The 27,170-nt window shown below is 47.0% G+C and overlaps 2 protein-coding genes across 6 annotated transcripts; one reads left to right on the top strand and one right to left on the bottom strand.

Moving 5' to 3' along the window:
- Positions 1-549: 549 nt before the first annotated feature.
- Positions 550-5,206, top strand: LOC131663685 (protein disulfide-isomerase A3-like). Its single transcript, XM_058934218.1, has 6 exons — positions 550-903; positions 1,509-1,740; positions 1,870-2,078; positions 2,228-2,344; positions 2,478-2,995; positions 4,253-5,206. Exons 1-6 carry the CDS (start codon positions 746-748, stop codon positions 4,507-4,509), a joined length of 1,491 nt encoding a protein of 496 aa, XP_058790201.1. The 5' UTR covers positions 550-745; the 3' UTR covers positions 4,510-5,206.
- A 2,715-nt stretch (positions 5,207-7,921) lies between these two features.
- LOC131663771 (uncharacterized) lies at positions 7,922-26,884 on the bottom strand. Of its 5 annotated transcripts, none has more exons than XM_058934384.1 (6): positions 26,709-26,884; positions 25,456-25,507; positions 11,303-11,361; positions 10,849-11,234; positions 10,457-10,765; positions 7,922-9,514 (listed from the first exon to the last, which is right to left on the bottom strand). In XM_058934384.1, exons 1-6 carry the CDS (start codon positions 26,776-26,778, stop codon positions 9,506-9,508), a joined length of 885 nt encoding a protein of 294 aa, XP_058790367.1. In that variant the 5' UTR covers positions 26,779-26,884; the 3' UTR covers positions 7,922-9,505. The 5 variants fall into 5 exon arrangements, with proteins under 5 accessions (XP_058790367.1, XP_058790369.1, XP_058790370.1 ...); XM_058934386.1 differs by having other exon boundaries at positions 10,849-11,198; positions 26,709-26,880; XM_058934387.1 differs by having other exon boundaries at positions 10,849-11,186; positions 26,709-26,870.
- Positions 26,885-27,170: the final 286 nt, after the last annotated feature.

Genomic DNA, 27,170 nt, shown 5'->3' with positions numbered 1-27,170 from the left:
AGGTTTAATACTATTGATCAATCATTTTATAATAGTATCTGGTACGTTTATGACAACTATTTATTTATAAAAATTTGGTTACATACATAAAAAAATAAAGTTATATGCAACGGATCTGTCTACGATATTTTTCACTAAAACGAATGATGCTGCGTTTGAAGGACTCGTAAATAAGCGCCTTATTCTAGGACGAAGGCACAAATATTTGAATACGACAAGCAAGCCCTATAAAACGTCTGTGTATTCATCCACCGTAAAAACAAGACTCCTTTCATGTGCTGCTATTAGTTCGTGTGTATCTTTAAGAATAGTCCACGCAGTTCGACAATGTATAAAATACTAACATTGCTGGTAAAAGCAAGAGAAAGAAATATATTCCGCTGGTTACGTTGTTGCTGCGTAACAATTAAAAAGGATACACCGGCCTTGAACAACCAATCGCGTAGCGACAGCACTCAAAGCCGCAAGAGCGGTGCCACTGCTGCCAATGCGCACACACTCACACATTTTCAAAGCTTCGCTAGCAAAGACAAGTGCTACCCGTAACGCAGTGGGCGAGAAAGAGACGACAAGCTACACGAACGCCAAGAAAAAGTCACCGCGGGACGAGGGCCACGTCTACGCCGGTTTGGAGTGCTAGTCGACAAAGTCTTTTCTCTGGCACTTAGTCGACGTGAATCTTTGCTAGTCGGAGTCGTAATTGAAAAGTGAATTCGCTAACTGTTGTTGTTTATTGTACGGAAAAATGACTGTAACCATGATTGGCAAGTGTCTCTTTCTGGGACTTTTCGTGGTGGCCAGTACTCTAGCCGCCGAGGAGGATGTCTTTGAGTGGACCGACGGCGACTTCGTTGAGGAGCTCAAGCGCCATGACAACACGCTTGTCATGTTTTACGCACCTTGGTCGGTTTTCATTACCTCCTCTATTTTTTATACATTTACTTTCTGTCGGAAATAGATCAGTTTTCGCGATTAGTCGATGGGAATTTAAAATGAGGCACTCGATTCTCGTGCATCTGCAGTACTCTCTTGCTTAATTTTCTGCGAAGTATGCTCAACGCCTGTCACTTAAAATTTATCAAATTTGTAAATTGTTAAGATAAAATTTGTTAATTGTATAATTCTTAGAAATTGTCGATTCATCAAAAATCCTACGCTTTATACAAATTAAAATAATTTTGCCATTGTAATGGAAATTTCGTTGTCTGAATTTGGTCGTCCACGCACTTGATATGTTCTGCGAACATTGAAAATTCTATTCACCTTCGCGAATCTAAATATATTTTAATCATTTGTTTATTCTAAAGTAATTAACTAAATCAAATCTTTTAGTAATTTTATGATTTATGTACTTTTATTGTGATTAAATCTGATCTCAAATAATTTGACATTGTATATGAAGAAAATATTTTATATTGTCACAACACATTATTTACTGTAATACTAATTAATATGTTTTGAAAATTACTTGCAAGATAATTCATGCTTGTTTCATCTTTTTCTTATAGGTGTGGTCATTGTAAACGACTGAAACCAGAATATGCCAAAGCTGCAGAACTTTTGAGAGGTAACGTTCCACCAATCAGCCTTGCCAAAGTTGACTGTACTGAGGCTGGTAAAGAGACATGTAACAAGTACTCTGTTAGTGGATATCCAACACTGAAAATCTTTGCCAAAGATGAGCTAATTGATGATTACAATGGCCCTAGAGAAGCAGCTGGTATTGCTAAATACATGAAGGTAAATAAATCATTCTGGATATTGTATTTTCAAGCGAAGAATATTTATATTCATTACTATGCACTTGATAAATTAATAATATTGTTTATTACTCAAAAATTTTTAATATATATTATTTTAATATTTTAGGCTCAAGTTGGTCCACCCTCTACTGAATTAAAATCTGTGGACGAATTGAAAGCATTCTTGAACACTGACGAAGTCGTCCTTATTGGATTCTTTGAAAAAGATGATTCTACTCTTTCTGCTTCATTCCATACTGTTGCTAAAAAGTTGAAAGACAAGGTTAAATTTGGTCATGTCATCGAAAAGTCAATTCTAGAAAAGGAAGGATACAAGTGAGTATATTTTTTATAAATTTTAATAATCTCTTTTACATTATTATTTTATTACATTCAGATTAAATATACAATTACAACTATAATTACAGTAGATCTCCAAATTAAATACTTAGAATAACACAATTAATAAATAAATATTATTCCAGAAACAACATTGTCCTCTACAGACCTAACATACTCCAAAATAAATTTGAAACTAGCAAGGTTGTATATGAAGGTGGAGACTCTGTTTCTGAAGTACATTCATTCGTTAAGAATACGCAGTGAGTATTTTAAGCTTATTAACAAAACAAGTTTGTTCATATTTTTTCCTTTCATAAATAAGAATTCTAACTTACAACGTTAGCTAAGTATGAACTAAGTATGTACTAAATTGAAAGGAAATTCACTTTTTAGTCATGGCTTGGTTGGCGTACGCACACGCGACAATGCTGAAGATTTCAAAAACCCCTTGATCGTCGCTTACTACAACGTTGACTATGTAAAGAATCCTAAGGGTACCAACTACTGGCGTAACCGTATTATGAAGGTTGCCAAGGAGTTTGCTGAGTATAACTTCGCCATTTCCTCCAAAGACGATTTCCAACACGAACTCAAAGAGTTCGGTATCGACTTCTACAAAGGAGACAAACCCGTCATCCTTGCTCGCGACGAACGTAACCAGAAGTTCGTTCTTCAAGACGAATTCAGCCTGGAAAGTTTCGAGACTTTCTTGAATGATTTGCAATCCGGTTCGTTGGAACCCTACCAAAAGTCTGAACCCATTCCAGAGGATAATACTGGTAGTGTTAAAATCGCTGTTGCCAAGAACTTCGATGAGATCGTCACCAACAACCCCAAAGACATTCTGATTGAATTTTATGCTCCATGGTGCGGACATTGCAAGAAGCTTGCTCCAATTTATGATGAACTGGGTAAGAAATTTATTAAAATAAATTCATAAGATGGCATTTATAACTTTATAGAAACTATATAGAACTATATAGAAATATCCAGGAATATCTAAAGTTTCGTTGATCTAAAGAAAAATATTTATACTAGATTATAGTTAATATGTAACACGTACGTTAGTAATTTTGAATCCCACGTGGAAAATAAGCCCGAACAACGTTGCGTCACAAATTATTTTAAGGGGAGGGACTCGGAAGGCGTATTCGCTTCGTCGCGGAAAATCAACGAGGTCTTATGTCGTCCGGTAGTGTCAATAATCGCGGTTTACCTAATTACAAGAGAGACAGGTTGTACAAAGAAACTCATCCTTTCAAATAATTATTTACATTTTATTACAACTCCCTTTTTTTTTACATGCGGCGTTCGACATGTGTGTCGGCCCAATCCGGGCTAATTCGTTCCGTGTGAATTAACGCACGGGAGACAGGACATCGTCTTACAACTTTCCCGCGAGTTCACGCGAGTGCGGTGCGAATTCACGCACGCAGCCACTCGTCCGCGTCTGGTCGATACGATGCTCAGAGAGAAATCGAGGCGCGCACCGAGAAATGAAAAAGGGTACCTGACCTTAGGAGGAAACGCTGCTGTGGAAGTCCACGTCCGCTGGGCCAACTACGTAGTCCTCGAAAGGGTGGTTATCTAAGTAGACGCAGCTGGTTTTCCTCTTCAATGCTATACACTCGTTAGCAGTAAATGGTCACGCACTTTTTCGTCGCGAGGCTTACCTAGCTCGGAATTCGTTGCTGGTCAAAGCCATACTGATACCGCGATCTCGCGCTTTCCGCGGCGTCTCCCGCGCCCCTCCCTACAGGTACCCAATCGGTCGAGCGCCGCTGGCTACGCACACATGTGCGACTCATGCCGGCGACACTATTTCACTCTCTCTTCCTCCTCTGCTCTCCGCTCTCGCGCCATCCCTCCAACGCCAGGCATCTCCGCCGATCAGGAATCAAACCTGCAACAAAGCCACATCGTGCGTCGATACTCGGCTTTAATCAACCGAGACCGATGTGGCAGCGGCTCAGGGGAAGGCACGCTTTAGAGAGAAGGAGAGGCGAACAGGACGAGCGAACTCAACGGTCGCTTTGCCCGTCACAAATATATTGAAAATGTTCGAAATGATTTTTGCGTTGATTTAAATATTTTCATAATAATAATAGGTTAATATAGAGATTTTAGGAAAGAACCGACACACTAATACTAGTAATTTTCTTTTTCAGGTGACAAAATGGCTGATGAGGATGTAGAGATTGTTAAATTCGATGCTACAGCAAATGACGTACCGTCGAATTTCGAGGTCCGAGGATTTCCTACTCTCTTCTGGGTACTAAAGGACAAGAAGGATAGTCCAGTTAAATACGAAGGTGGCCGTGAGCTTGATGACTTCATCAAGTATATTGCCAAGCATTCCTCCAAACCACTGAAGGGATATGACCGCACCGGCACCCCAACCAAGGCACCACAAGACGAGTTGTAAAATAATGGATAGACGTCATTTCTTCCCTTATCTTGAAACGTGACTGCTTTAATGAAGCTCAAGCTGGCTTTCTAATAATTTTTTACCATTTTTCCGTTCATATAACTTTGTGCATTTCTTTGAAATCTTGTTTCCGTCAATATTTTTATTTCTCATTATGAAACAGTTCATATGATACTCCATGTTGCTGAATAAGCAATAAAAGCAGTCTACGTCTCAACGGATGTCGTTTTAGTGTTTCAAGTTCTATCCGTCATGTGAAATCGCTAGAACGGCCATTCCTCATAAAGCTGTGTTTTCTCAATTAAATGTTCAAGCGATGAACATCAGTGGCAATGGCCAATGCCACAGGCTAAAACGAAGGGTACTATTTTTCGAGAGCGTATAAACTCTTTTTTATAGGAATGGTATCAGAAATTATTATAATTGCCGAATGAGTGACTTAATACGTGTGAATCCATTTTTTATGTTCTTCCGTAACGATAATGCATCATTGATGATCTGTGTCCGTTTTTAACAGAAAGAATGTTTTAGCAGCATAAGGCATTTACAGATAAATATATTTTAAAATGTCTCTCGGACTCATTAGCGACATTAAATTTATAAATTACTGTCAATATATTTTGTTCCATCCAAAAAATGTAATTATACACGTTGCAACGATTATTTAGTTTTGTTTATACAACTTTCATTAAATTGTTTTATATGAAATTAACACGATTGTTTTTTACAATACCTTTCTGAATCCTGATTTCTCATAAATAATCTAAGCTGCACGCTACATTTTTGTAAATAATATCGTAATGTATCAAACAATTTCATAATTTCATTATCAATATTTACCAACGGTATTTGAAAAAATTCTTGCGATTATGTTGCTAAGTCAGTTTCCTTTCAAGTGAATATGCAATCAGCAGCGCCAACGGCGGGTAAGCAAAATATAGTGAACCGAATATATATAAACGAACCTCTCCACTAGTGGATCAGCAGGGACACACGAGTGCGTGCCAGCGGCTGGCGTATATTACGGCTGTGATCGCGGATTTCTCGCATCGATTATTATTTTTTTTTATTTGCTTCGAGCACTCATTCGACGCCGATTTCCACGATTATCGCCGACTAGTCATCCTGCTGGTGCTACTGTTCCTTGCTGAGAGGTACTCATCTTGTGTACTGTTTTTAGAGTCTGCTGTACAGAGTCGAGCGCCATTTCTGTAGGTCAGCTTTCACGAGTTCTTGTTTATCGGAGATCAAGACTTAAAGATCATGACTCGTAAGTACTTTTGTTTTTGTTCTACTTTGTTAGCAATTGTTACGACGTCATCTTTGAAATACGCGGGTACTCTTTAGTCTTATAGTTTTGTACTTGATAGTTTATTAGAATCTTGCGTTGAGGAGTCTTTTTGTTTACAAGTCAGAGTTACAACACTTGCAGCTACTTATTGCTTGTTTTTGCGATAATTTTGGACTAGTTTTTGTAGCGAGAAAAGTTATGAAATTATTGACTGATCGAACAACGGAAATTCCAATAAATTTCAACGCTTGTTTGTATTGGCCTCCATATTTTTTTCTTGGGACTGCGGAACCGCTGTCTATATCTGTTTATATTGGATCTCTTTCATGTTTTTAATTTCATTTATCAAAGATATTTTCTCCAGAATGTTGACAACTTATCGCAAGCACCTGTCTGCTCATGTCATCGACTTCCTTGTTTTTATGTTACGTGGCGACTCACGGAAATTTGACACCCGGGAGCATCATGAGAAAGTAAATAGGCTTCCAGAAAAATCTTCGTCTCTTGCTCTTCTTTCATTTAATATGGACGCGTTGATTGGGACATCTATCTCTTCCTCTTGTTTTGACGATGGCGAAATTTCACTTTGTTTTGTAGCCTCGCGGTGTAATGAGTGTAAATTGAAGCGTGATACTGTAGCTACAGTTGTATATTTAGTTATAATTTGCGGTCCAGGTTGCAAAATGTCAAATTCCAAATGTTAAATAGCGTGGTATAATTATCCATATAGCTGGCTATTCACTAGATCCAAAATATACTATGTTGTATGTTATTCAACTTTTTGTGATAATAACCTTGCATATTCTAATGACTTCAATTATTTAATATATCATTAAATATATTATATTAATATTCATTAATTCGAAATCATTAATATAGAATAAGCAAACAGAAAGTCTGCTTAATTAGGTTATTGACACTTTGTAGTACTGCATAATTGGCAAGCATTTGTTGTTGAATCAGGTCCAATGATTTCATTCAGTAATTGGTACAAAAAGTTAAAATAAGTAATTAATAATATTAAGAATTCTAATTCAGAAAGCTCTTATGTTTTACTAAATAAATCTTCAATGAATCAAATAATTCAAATACCAAACTAAAAATTATGGCAATAGTTTTATAATAATCATTTTCTATGGTTTTCTATTCTCAATGGTTTTCTATTTTCAATGATTTACTAAATAGGTGGAAATCAACGTGAGCTTGCTCGAGCAAAAAATATGAAAAAAAATAGCAGTAAACCAGCTTCAGAACAGGAGAGCAACAAAGGATTAACTCTGGAACAAAGAAAGCAGAGGTTATACATAATATTACATATTCATCTATAAAGTTTTTAATTTTTTACTGACAATCACTCTAAATGTTGCTTTATTTATTTTTCAGAGATGCTGAACGTATGAGAGAAAAACAATTAAAAAAGCAACAAGGTGGCACAGCACAAGCAGTAAAATAATTTGAAGTTATACATATTGTAAATTATGTCATTGAAAAATTCAATGAGAAAAATAATGTCAATAACTTATTTTCTGTATCAGTAATATTCTTCAGAGCAGCTTTGTAAATTTAAAAAAGTAAGTGAGATTTATCAAATAATTGATCATTTTTATTTCAATATGATTTAGTTTTATAATCTACATAAGACATGACAAGTGTTCAATAAGATTATATATAACTACGATAAAATAATTATTAAATACTGTGAATAAAACACTTGTCTAGATGCCAATGAATATTGGTTCATAAAGTACTTTAATATGTAAGAAATGTGTTGAAAGCATGATGAGTGTATCTTATTAATGAGTTTGAGGACTTGTAAACGTAAAAATTTGATTGTATGGACTTGTAACTAATTTTGTGAAGTCTGATATGAGTGCAAGATGTTATATTTAGTTATTAACCTCACTTTACAATAAATCTATGAATCGTTAACATTTTAATATAAATCTTGAGACTTTATTTTTATTCCTTAAGTATCAGTCATTGAAAATAGTTTATTTGTAGTATATTTTTTAATAATATTGTTTTATCAATGCAATTGTATTTGGAAATAGTGTCCAATTGGGATGTTTTGGAAATTGAAAGGTTGTAGAAAATATGCATATAACTGTATATTAAACACTTGACTTATTATTTTCATTTCAGTATATATATAAATTTCATTATCGATTTCAAACACTCATACAAATACACTTCCGTTTATTGTATATATCGATATTAAGTTTTATTATTGCTTATATATAGTTCGATGATTTGCCATAATGGAACAATATTCGTTTTATAGACATAATTAAAAATTTTTTTTCTGTAAATATACTAGAATTTTGGCAGGACGTATTTCAATTCAGTTTTGCTCAACCTGTTCACTCATTTTATTGTAAAAGGGAACATTGAGTTTGTTTAAAGTAGCATTAATTGTGGAACTTGTGTAGAATCATAGCACCAACATCATATTAATATACCATTCTTATGAAAAAACTTGGTTTCCACTGATGAGGAACGTGTTTACAGTAGGAGTTAAATCTAAATGATGATAAAAATCTACCAAACTAATAGACATCTAGTAAATTTTTAATCGTTTTACTCGACTTCATTGATGAAACATCGAGCATTTATAATATACTAATAGTACGTATATATATTTTATTTATTTAAGAAATGAATCTGTCACCTCGGTGATTAAAATACAATCTCGTTCACACGAGTTGTTCCCAGGAATGTTTTATACATAAAATAGTTTGTCAACATTAAGGAAACAAGTGTGAATCGTTCAAAAAGTACACGTGTATTTTCGCCCGACCTACATCATATATTACAAATTGTCATACTTTATCATTTGTCGATCATTTGTCGATACTTACAGATATACGATAATTATATGCTAAATTAGTACGTATACGACTTTGAAAATGCGAAATTTGTAATGCATAATAATCGAAGACGAAAAGTCACGTTCAACAAGAGAAAAAACCGAGAATGAAATATGCAATAGCATTACTCGATTAGAGACAGCTTTGAGTTTTACAAAGACAATAAGTTTGCATAAGTCAGCGCGGAAGAAAGGTCTATCGAAGTGATAGTTTTGCCCGTGACTTAAATTTCCCGAAACCTCGAGACGATGAAATTAATAATTCACGAAATCAACAATGCGAACACGCGGAAGGTTACATATACCACTCATAACATCCGTCAGCTTTACCCGATCAACCTCTTGTAAAAAAGAAAGCGAACAACGAGAGCTGGAAGCCGACGTTTCGAAGGAAAAGCAAAAGAGTAATGCAGGTGAAGGTAAAGAGAATCAGCATTGGACAGACGGGCTTAGAGATTGAGCGAGCAAATGGTGCAGCTCTGAGCGACGCAGTGCATGTGATGATGATGATGATGGTGGTGATGTGGGTGAGCGGGACTCGGTGTGTAAAGCCAGCCGGCGGTCGCAGCAGCAGCAGCGGCGGCGCCTGCGCTTGGCCACATGGCCGCCGCCGCCGCCGCCTGATGGTGATGATGATGGACAGCACCGCCGCTACCGGCGGAGACCTGCTGCTGCAGCATCGCTGCCGCCGCCGCCGCCGCCGCCGCTGCAGCGTTGCTGTTCGTCACTGCAGTCTCGTTGCCGCTGCCGCCTATTACTCCGATACTTCCACCGCCACCGCCTCCTCGACTCGCCTGGCTGCCGCTGGCTTGCGAGGATCCTCCGCCACCCTCCACTCACATCACCTGCGAAGCGTTCATTCCTGTCTTTCCTTTCGTTTTTTTTTTATCTAAGCTCTTGCGTCCTTTGAGGAAAGAGTGCGCAAAGCGGAGTATCTTGCGATATTTTTCATTGGATACATGTTCGCGTCGCGGTACCGCTTCCCATTTCGTTAATATGCAAAAGTAAGTTCGGTCCGACAGATTGAACAAGGAATTACCTCCGTCTGACATCCCCAGTTACTGAATTTCAGATTTGTTATTGGACGTAAACGCAACGAGAAGAAAATATCCGACTGTCGGTACGCCGTGCGGTTTCGAAAAACACCCGTTACACATCTTCGTCGAGCGTATCTACTTGAATATTAAACATGTATAAAATCAAAGTGGGGTACTTCAACAAAAACAAAACAATTGTTTGAGAAATATTTACTAATTTATATTCAATGTGCAAGTTACATACGGTTCCCAAAGTGTTTCTGGGCCGGTGACTACGAATTTCACATTATTTTTGCAAAATCAAGTAGTTTTGAAAGTTGATCGAAAGAGATGCCGCCTTAGACCAAATAACTGACGTCTGAGATTGTTAATGTTGTGAAATCGCTGACTTGAAGAAACTTAGTGATAATCATTGAGAAGTTTCGAGAGTCGAAAAAACCAAGCTTCGAAAGGACTTTCCATAAAGAGAAGCAAAAGTGCGCGATTAGAATGTAATTGGCACGCGGGTCAGAAGCAAGCCATCACTGATCGTCCTCAGGTACTCCGTTTTGCTCGCTCTCCCCCTACGACTGCCTGAAGCGTCGCTATTGCAGAGTGGCGATCGGCGCGCGCGCGCGACGCCCAGCGCGGGCGTAAGATTCGTTAGTGGTGCAAATAGCCTAGCGGTTAATTGGAGTAAGGATGCGAGCTGAATTGTACCTCGTAACGATAATCGTAGCGCCTAGAGCGCGGTCTCAGTAAGAAAATCACCTGTAGAATTTGACTGGCCTCGAAAGCCGTGCCAGGCAGCAATATCACAGGGCTGCTCACGTGTCCGCTCTCCACGCATATCATGTTCGGAAACTCATCGTCGCCAAAGTCCGGTATGTCGCGCGCCTTGTCCAGCCACGGATTCCACACGACTGTGTCGGGGAAATTGTACTTTTGCACTCGCATCTTGCGACCCGACACTACGTTCGTTATTATGTGCTCCGGCTGAGTGTTCTGATAGATGCGATCCGTCCACTCGCCGACCGTCACCACGTCTCGGCCTTCTTGGAAGATCTGGTTGTCTCGCGTCTGCAACAGGGCGACGGGTCTCGTCAGTCGGCGCGCTCGTGTCGCGGATCGGCGCCACGGGCCGAGGAGGGTGGTGTACCGACCTTGTCGATGAAAGTGCAGCCGTGGAGACCGGTGATCTGACACCTCCTGACGTCGGGCACTTTGAAGTAGGTGTGCAGCAGCAGGTTGAAGCTGAACGTGTGCTCCTTGCTGGGATTGTAGACGCCGATGTTGAAGTGCAGCTCCTTCTCGCGAAGTATTAGCCTGTAGGTGAGCCTGAACGGGTAATTCCATATCGAGCGCGTGAACTCGTTGTCCATGAGGGAGAAGATGGCCTCGACGTCGCCGGTCGGCAGTCGCTCCGGCGACTTCTCCACGTTCCAGCGCACTATCCTGGCGAAGCCGTGGCCCGGCCCGTACGACCATGCTCCGAATTGCGCTGTAAATAGATCTGTCATCAATTGAGCGTGGCTTGTTGCAACGGCAGCTGGCGAATAGCGATACGTCATTTCAAAATTCAGAGCGAGAGTAGATCGAGAGTTTGAGGATACTTACGGAAGACAAATGGTATTCCCCCTCTAATTGCTTTCTTCCCATCGAAAACGGCTTGCTTGCTGCAACAAACGAAAAACGAGGCAATTAGCTTCGATTGCTTAATCCCGCTCCCGCTGGCGTCGAGCGCGCGTCGACGAGCCGTTGTCGCTCGTCCGTCCAACGGGAGAGAAGAGCGCGCGCGCATGCCGATAGACTTGTTCGCGCCTTTGCCGAGTGCGCCGTAAACGGCGAGCGTTCGCTCGGCGAAATTTAACGGGCAAGAGGGAAGGCCGATCGTCGGCCGACCGAGCGAGCGTTAACGATCGGCCGCGTTCTGCCTTGCAGCGCCCGACTACTCCGTGCTTTTTTCGTGCGCGCTCGTTTGCTCTCTGCAAATAAACGCTCTCGCGGCCGCCACCGCCGCCGCCGGATTACGTAAAATTTTCGCGAGAAAACGCGAGAGCGCGCGGCCCGACAGTCCCGGCTGCCCGCGCGCTTGCTTCGCTTTATTTATTTATTTTTTTTTCCCCCTTTTCGCCGCGTCTTCCTCTCCTTTTTTGTCGGGCCGAGCTTTGTTTCCACCCCCTCGGGCGCCCCGAACGCTTGCTTGCTTGCTTGCTCGCGCCCGCTCGGAGGCTTTTAATAGGCGAATAAAAGGTTTCAGAGTACATGCCGGAAATTATGAGGCTTGTTATATATCCGCTCTCTCGTTTGTTTGCCATTTTTTTCGAATACTTTACTTGCACGGCGCGCCCGCGTCTGTCGCGCGAGTACACGAATATTTTCACTCGTTATTGACTCGACGGATTATTGCCAGTTTTCATTGCAACACAACGAATACGACGCAACGCGAGACTCTCGTTATTCCAGTTCAATGCGGCAGGAATCACTAGCAGGAAAAAGGCACGCTTGCCCGAAGATAGATCGTTGCTGAAAGTGAGAAATACCGGCTGGTTCGTATCCGAAACCACGAGCATCGCATCGGTGTAAAGGGGCGAAATTGTTTTGCAGCGCATTATCGCGAGCGTTGGCACACGCGAACCGGAAAGACGGCCGTCCGGCAATCGAGACGCAAGATTTCGCGCGAGCAAAGGGGTTCGCGAGCAATGAGTCAGAGGCACAAAAGGCAATCAAGCGCGAGGCTGGCGGCGCGCGGGGCCATTAGTAGATTCGCATCGTGTTTAGAGCGGCGGCCGATCTCATCGGCGATCGTGGTCACGCTCGAAAACTCATTTGTTCGTTTCGTTAGTGGCGACGCCCCTCCGAGATAGTATATAAGTCAAGGCTTTGGGTTAGAGAGTCGCCTGCGGGGGCCGGCATCGCAAAAGCACGCGCGCGCGCGCGCACAGCCAGAGAAGGAACACCATTAGTCAGCTGGGCTGTCAAGGGCCAAAGCGTCTTTTGGCGCATATAGCCTCGACGACGCGACGCTTTTCTTATCTAACGCGCCTACGCTATATAGCGCCGCCAACGCAAAAACCTGCGGGGGTTGATGCCCTTTAACTAATTACCAGCCCCGAGCTTGATCCCCATACTTGCGCTCGCGGCGGCCAATTTGAATTTTACGAGCCTCGCGTCTTTGCCTCTCGCGCTTTGTCGTTTTTTCCTTTTTTTTCTTTTTTTTGCAATTTTTTTCCTTTCCGTTCGCCAATCCGTTTCGAGATACATCGGCTTTGTCGAAAAACAGCACTCGAAGGAGAAAATGATTATTTGGCAGTAATGACTGGCCTGTTTGCGCTTTCAGAGGAGTGCTCGGAGAGTCGGAGCTGGAGTTACACTGGACGGTCGCTGCTGTCAATTTACCGAAGCATAAATAAGACTTGATATCGTCCTTGAGGAGTCGAGTCGAGGCGACTGCGTCTAATTTTGCGAAATGGGTTATCCGCCGGCCGTCGCGCGTTCGTCTTTCCGCAAAAGCGTCCGCCTGCTGTATAGCGCGCGAAGTTTCGTATGGGCGACGACAGGCGCAACGCGTCCTCGAAAGTAATTAGCTTGCGGGGGGGGGGGGGGGGCAGTCAAAGCCAGGCGGCAAGTACGAGCGGCAGCAACAACGAGAACGAAAAGCGATACACGGGGAGCAGCGAGCTTGTATGTGCAGGGCGGGAGGCAAGAGGAAATTGTTGAACTCTCTTCGGCGCGCGAAAGAAGGCGAGCAACACTGCGCGCGCGAGAGACAAAAAAGAGGCTGCAGCGCGGCAGAGAATAAGCCTTGCGCCGCGCGCGCTTGCGGAGAGACAAAAAGCAGCGGCATGAGCTCGGGGAGGAGGAGCAGCGCGAGCGGGCTTCTCTCTCTCTCTCTCTCTCTCTCTCTCTCTCTCTCTCTCTGAGCGATCGCTCGGCTGACGCTTCGAGCAAAAACGGACCGGCGCTGTCTGGTGCGCTTTTTGCGAGCGCGCGCCTCGCAGTTTCCGACGTTGCGGAGCCAAGCGCTCTGTCCCTTCTCCCCGACCCCGAGCCTCCGCCTGCCGCTCCCTCCGCCCCCCGCCCGTCTCGCCGCGATTGTGTGTTCGAAAATTCGCGCGCGCGCGTGCGCTCGATGCACGATTAGGCCGCTTTTTGTATTTGTACGTGAGGCAAATGCGCGATCGGCGCGAGATTTCGGATCGGAGATGCTTTTGTTTCCGCGCGGCGCGGGGCTCGCCGGCAATTTTTTGCGCTCGGACGGAGCTTTCGGCCGCGAGGATAGCGCTGCCGGCGCGATGAAAACATTCCTCGGCACGGATCCTCGCGGCTCGAGGAGCAGCCAGAATTGCGCCCTCCGTCGCCACTTGATTGACGATCGATCTAAAAGTATTTTCATCGTCCGGCTCCGAGCGGAGCCGCGCCGAAAGTAGCACGAGACCAATTGCGCCAAATGAAAAATCGATAAGCCAGACGCTCCGGACGAAGCCGTAGGAGCGCGATTATCGACGCGTCCGAGTGGTCTGCAAGGCACAAAGAACTACCGCGCGGACGAGTCCTTGGGATAAGAATCACAATGCGGGAGGGAAGTACGGTCGACCGAGCGATTCGATGACTTCGTCACGGCTGCATTTTCTCTCCTCGCTCTCGAGATAATTAAAGCCCGTCTCGAAATTATATTCGTTCTTGCGCGCGCGGCGGCGGCGGCGGCGGCAGCGGCGTTGCGAGTACCGCCGCGCTCGCGCGAGACGTTATCGGGCTGCGCTCAAATGGCATCGCGCTTTTTGTCAAAGGGAATGTTAATGCACTCTACCCGCGAGGGCGTTCAACGTTACCCGGAAGTTCTCGGCTGGCGTGAGATATGACTGGCCTGGGAAAGGCGCAACGCGACTGCCGCCTCGGGTCCACGTCGGCCTTGACGGGAAAATCGGCGCCCACGCGTCACGGCAGCCGGCAGCTCCCGGAGGGTGCAGATCGATTAAAACGCGAAGCGCGGCCGGCATTATGCGCGAGGCGCGCGCGCGCGCGCGATATAACTCGGGCAAGAAGCAGCCCAGCCGGCGAGCGAGCTGGCCGCGCCGAGCACGCGACGCCCGGTCCGCCGCGGCTTTTTGCCGAGCAGCCCGCGCGCAATCATCCCTGCCGGTCGCGCGCGGCGGACGTGGCCGAAAGCCCCGGCCGATATATATAAATAGGTCCGCTTCTTGTCCGCGCGCCCCGCCCGAGCGAACCCGCCGCCCCGGCCGGCCGTCGGGGTTTTGCGCCTCCGCTCGGGCGACCGCGCGGGCAAAAAAGCCAGCGCCCGTCTTGCGCGGATTTGCGGCCTCGTCCGACAAGCTGATAGCTAAATGCCTTTTAATTTTTCAGCGGGCACCGCTGTCAGCTGCGCCCCCGCGCGCCGCCGATCGGATTAAAGCCTCCTTCGTCCCTCGTCAAATTAGCGTGCCACGGCCGAGCTTCGCCTTCTTGGTTCGCTCTGCGTCGCCTTCGTCACCTAAGCTGCAGCTTGAATGGCCGGGGCGCGTTGTTCGACTCGGCCCGCAGCTAAGCAACATCGTTTTGCGTGTACGATTCATCGGCGCATCGCCTTTAAACAAGTCTACTTTTGCCGGGTTTGCGCGTCGCGTAGCAACCAGTCAACGCATCGGACGAGAGAACGAGCGCCTGTTCCCAATTCACAGAGGTCAGTCCGTCTTCGTGAAAATTCGATGAGCGCGCGTGGTTTCATTTCGGAAGGCCCGCGTCATCGCCTTCCAATGAGAATATAACTAACGGCAAATATTGAATTGTCTGGCTACTAGTTTTAAAATTTCCGGCCGACCGCGTTCGTTCTCGCAGCTGTGCAGTTAATGCTGATCCGAAAGACTGCGCGGTGACGATTCCGCGACGAGTGCTCGGGCGCGAGGCGTCACGGAAGAGCACTCGCTGGTCGCGCGCTCGGAAAAGAAAGAAATACGAAGAAAAAACACGACGCGATAGAGATCGCGCTCGAAAGCACGGCGAGCGACGGCGAGTGCAGCGCGCCAACTTGCAGCGCACGATCGCCACAGAATCGGAAGCACGGCCGTCATCGTCGTTCCTGGGACTCGTCCAAGCGCGACTAACGCGACAATAAACGGCGCGCGCGCTTCTTTACTTTTTTTTTTCCGCCGGCGCGCGATGGCCAAGCCTCTCCCCTCGATAATCGCGATAGTCGTTTCGCCGGACTTTCTTGCTTTCTTTCGCTCGTTCACCTGTTACCCAGCGAGAGAGAGAGAGAGAGAGAGAGAGAGAGAGAGAGAGAGAGAGAGAGAGACGCGGCGACGACTTTTTGCTACTGCGTTAAAACTTGCTGACGAGACGACGAGAAGGAGGGCTATCTATCTTCGCTGGAAATTCGTTAGATTTGAACCGAACGTCCCTGATAATTATCTCCGCCTATGCGTGGTTGTCACTTGCGCAGACGACAAATTCTGCGTGGCCTTTTTTTTTCCTCTCGTGCTCGCGCTTTCATGACTATTCAGTTGGACGAGAACCTTGAATTGTTTTCAAGCATAGCTAACTATCTCGGCGCGTTTGTTAATTTTGATGCTGCTGCATGGAGAGAGAGAGAGAAAGAGGAAAAAAACGGCCGTAAATTTAATAGCTTACTGCTGCTCATCATATCCCACGGCTTCGTCTTTTTTGCGGGCACAGCCGCTAAATCATACTTTAGCATTACATGCCTATTTCCATGTAGACTGTGTACTTTTCGAGGGACGCGATGAAACACGCGATGATTTTCCTCGTGGGAAGCGCGCAAAAAGGATAATCGCCGCGAGAGAGCGTAATGCAATTAGCCGCGCGATGCGCTAACTATCGACGAAAATTCGTGGACCCGCGAAGGCCTGGACTCCGCGAGGGGCGGAGAACGAGCGATGAGAACGGCTCGGCAGCGAAATCTTGGCAGAATTAGCTGCGAATAGCGTGGCGCTGACGTCAGACCACAATCAGTCTTGCGGGCCCGAAGACGAATGCGACTCGGAAAGGGGCAAATGCGTAAAGCTCCCGAGCAGCGACATTCCAGCCGAGACCTCTCGGCCGCGCTCAAAGTAAGCGTGTACGATGCAAACTGCCTTTATCAAGAGCACTTTGCCGTGATTATTACCCATTCTTCTCTCTCCCACTAGTGCTACGTAGCCGCGATACAGTCGAGCGCGCGAGACGCCTTCGAAGAGGGTCCGTCGAAAATTCCCTGCTGAATCCGAAAAATAATCATCGGAGGCTCGCGTCCCAAGAAGGAAAATAGAAGGCGAGTCGAGGTCGATCCATCAGTCTTAGAGAGGTTGCTTATTAACGAAAAAGGATCAGTTTTTCGCAGCGTTCCACCCGGTATAGCGTACAAGCGGAGCGGAGCGCAGAGCCAACGTAGACTAATGATCCTGCGGAGCCTCTGCGGTTTTTGCCGGCATTCTACAGCATTCCCATTCGGCCTCGCCTCCTACCACCGCTACCTCTCTCTCGCTCTCTCTCTCTCTCTCTCGCATTATTTTTCCGAACGACCGAGAGGATCGGTTGCGCGTTTCATCCCCATTGCGTCGCCGATTTCGCTTTGTAAATGCCACCTGCAGTAGTGACCGCGCGTGTGTCGCGCGGATCTTTTTTTCTTTTTTCTTCTTTTTTTTTCCCCCCCTCGACTGCCTGGCCAAGAGACGGATGCTCTCGATCGAATAGCCGATTATGACAAGAATAAAATTACACGGCCGCGATGCGATTCGACGATGCAAAAACTGCGCCGCGGCTAGTGCGGCGGATGATAGCTTATTGATTAGTCGCGTCGTGTCACTGTTACATTGAAAATCGACCTCGCGACCCAGCATTGTTTTGTCATGTCGCTCGGATCAACCAGATCTACGGTGCAAAAAAACAAAAAAAAAACAAACAAGCACGCCACGTCCGCTCAAATTCACGCGCAAAACGATCGGACCAGCGTAACTAGTGCGCGAAGCTCGCAAGGCTACGGCATCGGATAAAGTCATTTGGCAGAGAACGTAGCAAATGCAGCATCAACTCAAGTGGCAATCACTTCGAAAAAGTTAACTAAGGCATATCCGCGAGAGAGAGAACGAGAGAGAGAACGAGAGAGAGAAAGAGAAAGGGGTGGGAGGGCAAGACTCGCCATTAGCCGCGTTCGTTCGCTCTTCCTTCTTTTTCTGCGTTCGTTTTTTCTTCTTCTTCTCTTTTTTTTTTCCAAGGGAAAGAGAAAGAGCGCGGCGTCCCTTTTTCATACTGCTCTTCTTCATTCTTTCGTCTCGTTTCTCGATTAATGGCCGTGCTCCGCTCGCCGGAGAAAGAGAAGCAGCCAACTCTTTTTTCCCGATCGCGTCGAGAGATCGACTGCCGTACGCGCGCTCTGTGCTCTTTGTCGCGCGCGCCGATCTTTAATTCATGAGCGCTTCTCTGCGCTTGACGCGCTCGCGTCCCTCTGCCTTTCCCGCCGAGCTGCCCTCTGGCGCGCCCGTCTCCGTGTATTTAGCTCTGGATTCTCCGGTCGGCCGAATTTTTTTTTTCTTTGGGCGCTGATTCACGACGGGCCCGGAGGATCGCCGTTTGGTCTTGGCCGATCCTGTCGATTTTCGCGTGCTTCAACGCGTACGCACCCGCGGATACGAGAGAAAGAAAGAAAAATAACGAGTCTGCTCGGAGTCGTGACTTATCGTTCCCCGATGACGAGTGTAAAAATTAATTTTGCGAGCGTGGCATTTGGACACGAGCAGCCGCCTCTCGGCGCCTTTTTATAATCAGCGGAATGATCGTTACGCTGACCAACGGCGACATTCCTACAGCGTCTGGCCGATTCGCTCAGCTCGAATGCTAAAGGAGGGAAAAAATGGAAAGTTACGCGGATACTTGAACTCCGGCAGCAGTCACGATCGATTCCGACTTGGAAGGACAATAGAGCGGAAACCGCTGAAACCACCGACGACGGGAAAAAGAAAAAAGAGAAAACGAACGGTCAGCGCTGGCGCGGTAACATACATCGACGATCAAGGATTGACAAGTCGGGCGGGCGCGAATGGAACCGCGAGGGAGCCGCGCGCAAGCCGGACGAGAGTTTTCCCGGGTCCGGGCTGAAAAATCCAGCCGCGCACGTTGCCCGCCCGCGTAGGACGAGCCAGCCGGAGGCGAGGCAAAAAAGCAGCGAGACGACGACGACGACGACCTCGCCGCCAGCCTGGCCGCTGCATCATTAGTGCTGGCTCCTCTGTCTTTGCTCTCTCTCTCTCTCTCTCTCTCTCTCTCTCTCTCTCGCGCGCGCGCGCGCGCCTCGCCCTTCCTTCCTCCCGCCGACGACGCCGCCGCGGCTTTTTACGCGGCCTTTTCTAATTCGCGCTCGCCTCGGCTGCTCCTTTTCCTCTTGCCCCGCGTCCTTTCGCGTCGCTCGCGCCGCCGCTACTTCGAGCGCGCACTCCTCGCTGCCTAGCTTCGACGATAATCATCAACGGCGAGCGCGGATTCCTGCGCCGGACGGCCGTTCCTATGGACGATCGATCGGGAAACGCGCGATTTCCGTTCCATAACGCGGACGCGCTGCTCGGGATCGGGCTAATGCGCGCGTTGGACTGACGCCAATTCGCCGGCATCTTTATTACGCCGCGCGTCAAATGCGAGATTAGGTTCGAACCGATCCAGCGGAGTAAAATACGGCTTTGAAGTCGGCTAAAGTAATTGGACGGCACGCGAGGCACGCAGCTAGACGGGTGATTGCATTACGCATTCCCGTTGAACGTAGTCTTGCTTGTGAGATAAGCGTACCGGTGAAACGAAGCCTTCGCTGAAATTTGTCCCGTTGATCGGGCCAAGAGAGCAGCGTTTTATCGAGCTGTAACGTATTCCTGAACGTCAGACAGCTGGCGATCCCGAGGCGGCGGGCAAGGCCGTTCGTCTCCGTAAAGTCCCCCTCCCACGCCCCGAGATCATCGATAATTAAATAATTGATGGCTTCCAAGTAGCGCCCGGTGGACTGATTCCAGGAGCAGCACGAAAATGCTGGGATGGGATTAGGCAGTCTGCCGAAAAGCCAGGCGGGAAGCTGGCTGTGCGTGCGCGCTAACCCTCCTTTGCATGGGATGACGTGACGGAGGGGAGAGACCGGAGAAGAAGAGGCGAAACAAAAAAAAAAAAATACATTCTCGCGCGGAACGACGCAGCAGTCTGTCGCGCTTATATCGGAAACAGAAGCGGCCGAGCGCTTAGCGCGCGCACATGTGCGCGGAAGTCCGCCCGGAGAGCATGTTTGTCCCGCACGGGCCGTCGTCGTGTTCTCGCGTTTCTCGGATTTTTCGAAAAAGGCCCTGCCCGCAGCGGCCCCCGTTCGTTTACATTTGAAACGGGACACGCGCCCGAAAGCGGTCGTCCACGCGCGACGCGCCGACCCGCCGATTGACTTTGCGCGGCCGCATCCTGCCGGGGCATCGGGCCGAGTTTTCAGAGCGGAGAGGGCCTCTTTAGCCTTGCCCGAAAGCGAGTGCAAGCCCCGTCGAGGAAGTCTTGCCGTGACAGTTAATGAGCGCCTCTTTCTCTCGAGGGCAAACCGAAAAAGAGTTGTTCCCCGAAAATTGCCGACACGTACACGGCGAGCGCAGGAAAGGAGAAAAGAAAAAAAAAAAAAGAAAGAAAGAAAAAGAAAAGGAAAGAGAACGAAAGGACGCTGCGCTTGCGTACAATGTCCTGCTCGCGTTACAAAGCACGCACGCACGCACACGCACACGCAGTGGACGAGAAAAGAGGAAGTCGAAGAAGGGGACAGGGGGATCCTTAATCATCGGCCCTTAACCCTGCTCTCTCCGAAAAGCGTCGCTTTCTCGAGCGCGCGCCTTTGCGTGCGTTACGTCATTTTCCTCTCCGTGTGGGCGCGCACTGTCAGTGATTTTTTGTTTTCTCTTTTTCTTTTTCTTTTTTTTTTTTTTGTTTTCGCTTTTTGCGCCGCTGCCCATGAGAGATGGAATTCGCTCTCACTCTAGGAATTGCGTGTGAACTTTCGCCAAGATTGCCGCTACTGCGAGGGTTACTTCTTTCTCTTGTTCTGACATCATCCACTTCCACGCAAGTGTCCGTATCTCGTCCGCGAATGTGTACACTATGTGCTACAATTTCCCTTCGGCTAACTTTAGCTTGCCCGAGGTCGTTTACTTTACGACGCTGGTTTATTGTTTTATGGCAGTTTGCTGACAAACTAATGCCGGAATGGCGAACAATTGAGTCGCCGTAGCCAAGCATTATTTCGATGTCAATAATCACGACTTTGCTATATTTATTTTCGACAAATAATCATTGCCAATACCGTCAAAGTTTCGTAGTGGGAAACTTTACGAGTCTTTCCGACTTGTCCTTCGATTCAGAAGCAAATCGAATACTACCGCTACAAAACGAAACGTTTTTTACGTGCTGCAATGACTGACTCGAAAGCTATTGTAGGCGATCGAAAAAAATTCTTATTTCCTGTGTGTTAAAGAGAGTAGATGAGAAGAAAAAAGGAGGCGAGAGAGAAAGTAAGCGAGAGAGAGAGAGAGAGAGAGAGAGAGAGAGAGAGAGAGAGAGAGAGAGAGAGAGAGAGAGAGAGAGAGAGAGAGAGAGAGAGAGAGAGAGAGAGAGAGTAGAAGGGCATGAGAAGCCAATGTGGTGTACGCGTCCTTGGATAGTAAGATTAATGCATTTTCAAAGTAAGGCCCATGGGCTTCCTGGTTTTATATACACGTACACTTGCCATCGCTAAGAAACCAGAGTGGGTATTATTAATGTGCTCTGTCGAGCCGTCAGTCGACACCTTATAAACTACTCGTCGCGCGATAAAGGCGTCGTTATTGCTTAAACATCCAAGCATCGACTTATTTGCGAATCGATCGTAATCTCTTGGCTGCCGTTTGCCCGGAACATCGGGATAAATGAACCCAACGACCGGTGTAATTCGCACGCGCTCGCTCGCGAGACACCGCAGGCAGGAGGAGGACGAGCGCGAGGACGAGCGCGAGGACGAGCGGTGGTCAGCTATTAATCAGCGAGGCACAGAGGCCGCGCGCTCGGCGGCGATAGGTGAAGCGAGTAAACGAGTCGGCGGAACATCTGCATCCAAGCACGCGACGCATTAGAAAGTTGAACGACGCGCCGTTGCGGAGACACAAAGAGGCAGGAAGGCCGTCTAACTGTTGTGCGCTTTACGGTTAGCTCGAGGAAAGGGCTCTCCTTGGAAGGGCTGCGCGCCTGCACGCGAGGATGCGCGAGCGATTTTGCAGGGGGGCGTCCGCTCCGCGCCAAATCGAAATCAAGCGCCGGGGAATATTAATGTATTCTAATGCGCGCGCGGGACTCCCTTTTACTAACCTGGCCCTCCGATTCGATGCGCGAGCTATTTTTTTTCTCTCTACGCGCGAGGTGGGAGAGACCGTCGCCAGCGGCGGCCGACTGAATCATTGATGTGGGAAAGTGCCTCATTGACGATCTCATACGATCGGAGCACACCGTTCTCGCGTCGCGCCGAGCGAGCACTTGTCGCGAAACAGAGCTAAGCGGCCCCGAGGGCGTCTCGTCGTCCCTCCACCGCACGCGTACCCCGTTATGCCTGCATTTTTTTTTTCTCTCGCGAGCTTTTCGCCTCTTAGCGCAGTTCCGCGTGTATGCATGGCGCCAAGCTGTGTCGCAGCCACCGAGCCGAGATCCGCTAACGAGTGCGCGCGCAAAGGGAAAAACTCTCTCTCTCTCTCTCTCTCTTTCTCTCCGCTGTACGTTGCACGAGTGCACGCCGTACTGTCTCTCTCGTTCGCGCTTCTCTCTCTTGTGTATGTTTTTTTTTCTTCTCTTTCTATCCCGCGGTGCGCGCCCTTCTCCTCTCCTCTTTTTAACGCGAGAGATGTATGGCACACGGATGCCGAATTTGAATACGCGTAAATCAAGGACCAGAAGTAGACTCGTGGCTCTTGCGCCGGCTCGTACGCGGCCCGTGACTCCTCGTCACGGCGCTTCGTTGTTTCTTTTTTAACGGCAATTTATGCGATTTGCGTTTACCGATCGCGCGTCGCTCGCGCGATAACTCGTTTGCCGAGTCATAGGCCTTGATTAGAGGGCGTTGCGTTCGATCGAGCCACGCTAGAAATGCCAAAGCAGACACGCCGATATCACGGTCGCAACAATTCGACCGAAACAAAACAACGAAACAAGCCTCGTTCTTAGGCACACGAGTAGCTCGTCCGCCGGGCGAGAACGTGGTAATCGACGGTACGTGAAAAAATAGTTGGCACGCTCGACCAAGCGGCTCGCGTAACTCGCATCGCGCATCCCTCGTCGCATACCTGCACGGGTTTACCTGCTTCAAAGCATTCGATTTGAATGCCGCTAGAGCGGCGCGGCTGCGCGAGGTCCAATAGAAATGACCCGGCGTAAGGAGAGCGGTGGGGGGGGGGGGGGGGGGGGGGGGCACGGGGAGAACAGAATCGAGAGCGCGCGTAATCCCGCGGCAAGTAGTTAATTGCGATCGGCGTCGAGCCGTCGTTCCGTTCTCTCCGCGCGCCTCCCTTTTTGTTGGCGCGCGCCGCTGATAATGAGCTTGCACTTCGCGCGGCAACAGCCAGTCACGTAGAAAGGACAGACATGACGTAAGCGACTTGTCCGACTTTTCCTTCGTTCTTGTTTCCCTTTTGTTTCGCTGCGGACAGCACGGGGAGGAGGCGCGCAGCGCCGCACTACGCTCAGTTGCACCGATTCGCCGCGCACATCGCCCGTGCGGAGAGCGTCGAGGCTGATCATCGGGCACCACCAAGATTTTCGAATACGATACGCATTCCGGCTTGTTTCATACGCGATTCGCATCAAAGTCCTATCTTTGTACGGTATATTTATTTCGCATGAAATTGAAATATTTCGCAAAGCCATGATCTGCAAAATCTTTTATGCAATGTATTCACGTTTATCAGAAGTTAGAAAACTGTGCATTCCAGTTTTTATTCATTTTATTCGTTTTCGTGGCTTTCTACTTAGTGTGTAATTACCACGTATAATACTGGATGATCTGATTTTAAAGCGTTATATTTTACGCAAACTACAATCTAACTGTAATATGAATATATCGCATAATTAAAAAAAAAACATGTGTACCTGTAACTACAGCAATAATGTCAAGTGTTATCGATCAATTGTTTCATTTTAATTCCACGCATCAGCTATAAGTTTACAGTGTATATCAATTGCAGTCAGCCAAAAGTAACTAAAGCCAGTATCTGTCTCGCAAGTTACTTTTTTCTCGAATGCGAGCAATACATTAATTAGTTTGACGGTGCAGTTTGTCGTCACCGGCGCACTTTTTTTTTCCATCGCCGTCGTCTTGCTATCCTCTTTTTTTCTTAGCCATTCGTCGCTCTATCTCAATTTCACAACTGATGCGCACGAAATGAACGAAAGAAAAGAAGAAAAAAGAAAACAAAAAACTTAATTATGCATCGCAGTGTTAACAGCAGCAGAGGGGAAAAAAAGAGCACCGAAGGATTCCAATGCGATTCTGAATATTATCTCTTTGCCAAGCTCGATAACGGACGGACAAACAAATTAATGGTCATTCAAACGTTTGTCACCTTCTCTCGACAAGCATTTGACGCTGAGCGCGAAGGAAAAAAAAAGTCCCTCTCGCGCGCGTCAAATCCAGCATATCCTTGTGACGCAAGGCTTCTCAAGCGAGGGAGGGGGGCACTTAGAAAATCGAGCGAGAGCGTCCGGGCGTGTTACGCCGATCGAGCCGACGGGGAACACGTGTTTCGCATGCCGTGTCGATAAGACCTAATAAATGTGACTTTTGACGGGGCGATATACGTAACGCAGCCGCGCGCATACTTTTTATCTTACACTCTCGCGCTCAGACTTTGACTCCGCACAAGTCGGTTTGGAGATCTGCCTTTTGCTTTTCTCTCTCTCTCTCTTTCCCCGTCTTCGTTAGCTCTCTCGAAGTCTCGACCTGATATTGCGCGCAAACATGCAGTTCACGAGGTGTCCGCTCTCTGGACCTGCGCCATTTAATTTATTGTTAAATGGTAAGCGCCACTTCTCTCTCTCTCTCTCTCACTCTCGTGAGTTTCGACTTTCAAATGAGCCAGCTGGCTAATCGACGGTTGGATTACCGTAAGTTGCCCATCATTCGAACGCGTTTGTTAGAGTAAAACTTTTACAAAGATGGCCGAGTCTTGTACTTATGCGACCTCTGATCGATGAACGGATTAATGGAATCCAATTCGATTAGCGTTCGATCTTAATTTCACTTCGAGTAGATGACGTAAACGGAGTTAATACGTTGAATGATTAGAAAAAAAAAATTTTTTTACCTCGAAACACTATTCGCTAACGTGATACGCAATGCCCAGAAATTAACGGCCGAATTATTAAGGAAAAGGAGTAAGAACTCGATAACTCAACTGGAGCATATAATAGTAAGCTTTGTTTCAACGTTCCGGATTGATATTGTGAGAATTCTTCTTCAAGAAGGCTAGAGGCAGATGAGGATTGTATTTGTTGACACGGTATGCTCTTGGATTTCGCTTATCGGCGAGACAATTTATTACGTAATACGACGTGTATATGCGATCGTTTTCCGAAACTTTCTTTTCGCTACGTCTATAACCTTCTCGGAGAGGGTTCGTTACACGACCAGGTCAAAATGTTGAAAAATATTGGACGATCGAGTTGTTGCTTCCTTTAACACAGCGCAGGTTGCCGAAGTTTGGAGCAGCGCGAAAGATAAAAAACGTATCTTTGACGAACAAATGTGCAAAACTTACCTAACAAACAGCTGCTCTTGATTGTTAACCCTCCAAGAAACTACCGTGGCACCTGCAACAAAGAGGTCAACGTGTTGTTACTTTCAACTTTCTCCTTAACGATCCCGAACAATATGATTTTCAGAGACGAATGGCGCGATGGTAAAAGAAGAAAAAACAAAGAAAAAGCGAGAGAAAAAAATCGTATCGCATAAATATCCACTACGATCACGACTTGAAATTCAAGGTGCGACAAGTCCAATGGCATAGAAATCTAGAAAGCAATTATTACGATTGGTATTGCAAGAGTCGCGAGAAAACTCGTTTTACGATACGGCCGCCGCCTTCGTTATGCATACGCGCAAGCTGCTCAATGACGCTCGCGGTGCATCCGTCCATCGATACGCGTTCGAATAAATTACACACGTCGCGAGTGGAAAAATCTCGCCGTGTCGCGTATTCCGCGCGATAGACTGACGCCAAGTCGTCGACGCGAAGGCTTTCTCCCGAATTTTCGATCTTACCAGAGAATCGTTCATTACGCTCGACGTTACAATGAGCTCGTTACAGTCGTTCCGATTCATAACCGTTTTCATTTTCGCTTATTTTGGCGAGCCAACGGACAGTTTTTATAATGTACTTTGCGATCGGCTGCCCTTGCTTTGGTCGCACGTCATGATGTACCAGCGACTTTTTTATGGAATTTCACACGACTGACTTTTGCCGAAATGGAATCACTGGCTCCGACTGTAATTTTCTCACGTTCACTGACGGTCGACAAGAGCCGAGCGTCGAGATGAAGATTTCGATCGACGCGTGACTTCAAACCGACCGGCACGGTCGAAATAGAAAAATGACGAAGGTGGCGAAAATCACTTGGTCATCCGACGGTTTTCAAACGAGCAAAGCTTTCCCGCGAAAAGCGCGGTTCAAATTTTCTTATTTTCGTGCGCGATTCAAAAAAAGAGCACAACCACAACAGTCTCGCAACAGCAAAAACACAATAACGGCACACAATCGAAACACTATTGCCAAATGATAATCGCGTGAGTACGCTAGCGTTTGGCCGGCCGAAAAAGTTGCATGTTTATTGTCAACACTATCGCGAGCGACGATTGCACGACTGCGAAGGGCGAAAAAGACATGAAATGAAGCTTTTATAACCCAAAAACACTGGCACAAGAAGGAGGCGCAAGGCTACAGCACAGCCAAATTAGCAAATGAGTTCGCGGGCAAAAGCGACCGACACTCGGCGGAGTGGATAACAGACGCACCGTGTAGATTGATGGTGCAGGTGGTATTGTTGCCCCGGTCGAGCACGACAACGCTGGTTGCCGCTGCCATGTTTGAAGCGCGAATGCCGCGGCTCTCTGCACTCACCGGCCCGCGGAGCTCCCTACGATCCCAACTACATGTGTGCGCGTGTGTGCGTGTTGCGAGTGAGCGCCAGCTCGGTCCGCGTGGTGATGCTGCGGTCGCCCCAACCAGTAGGTTTGTTCGCTTTGTCTCGCTGCTATTCTTACGTCACGCTGCGCTCCGCCAACATACTTTGCTCGTTGCGCGGCTTATTTCGGTTTTGAAGCTGCATCCGCTAGCTTCGTTCACACCGAGCTTCGTATAATACGTCACAGCGTTTTTCACTAGTTTAGTTTCATAAATCCAACTAACTTCACATCACATTGCCAACACGAATATTGTGATATTGTAAGAATAATAGTTGTATTACATAGAATTTG

This window comes from Phymastichus coffea, unplaced genomic scaffold (assembly GCF_024137745.1).
Source record: "Phymastichus coffea isolate CEN01 unplaced genomic scaffold, Cenicafe_Pcof_1.1 PCOF00038, whole genome shotgun sequence".
NCBI lineage: Eukaryota > Metazoa > Arthropoda > Insecta > Hymenoptera > Eulophidae > Phymastichus > Phymastichus coffea.
The sequence above is the reverse complement of the archived record's forward strand: the minus strand, read 5'-3'. Positions and strand labels throughout refer to the sequence as shown.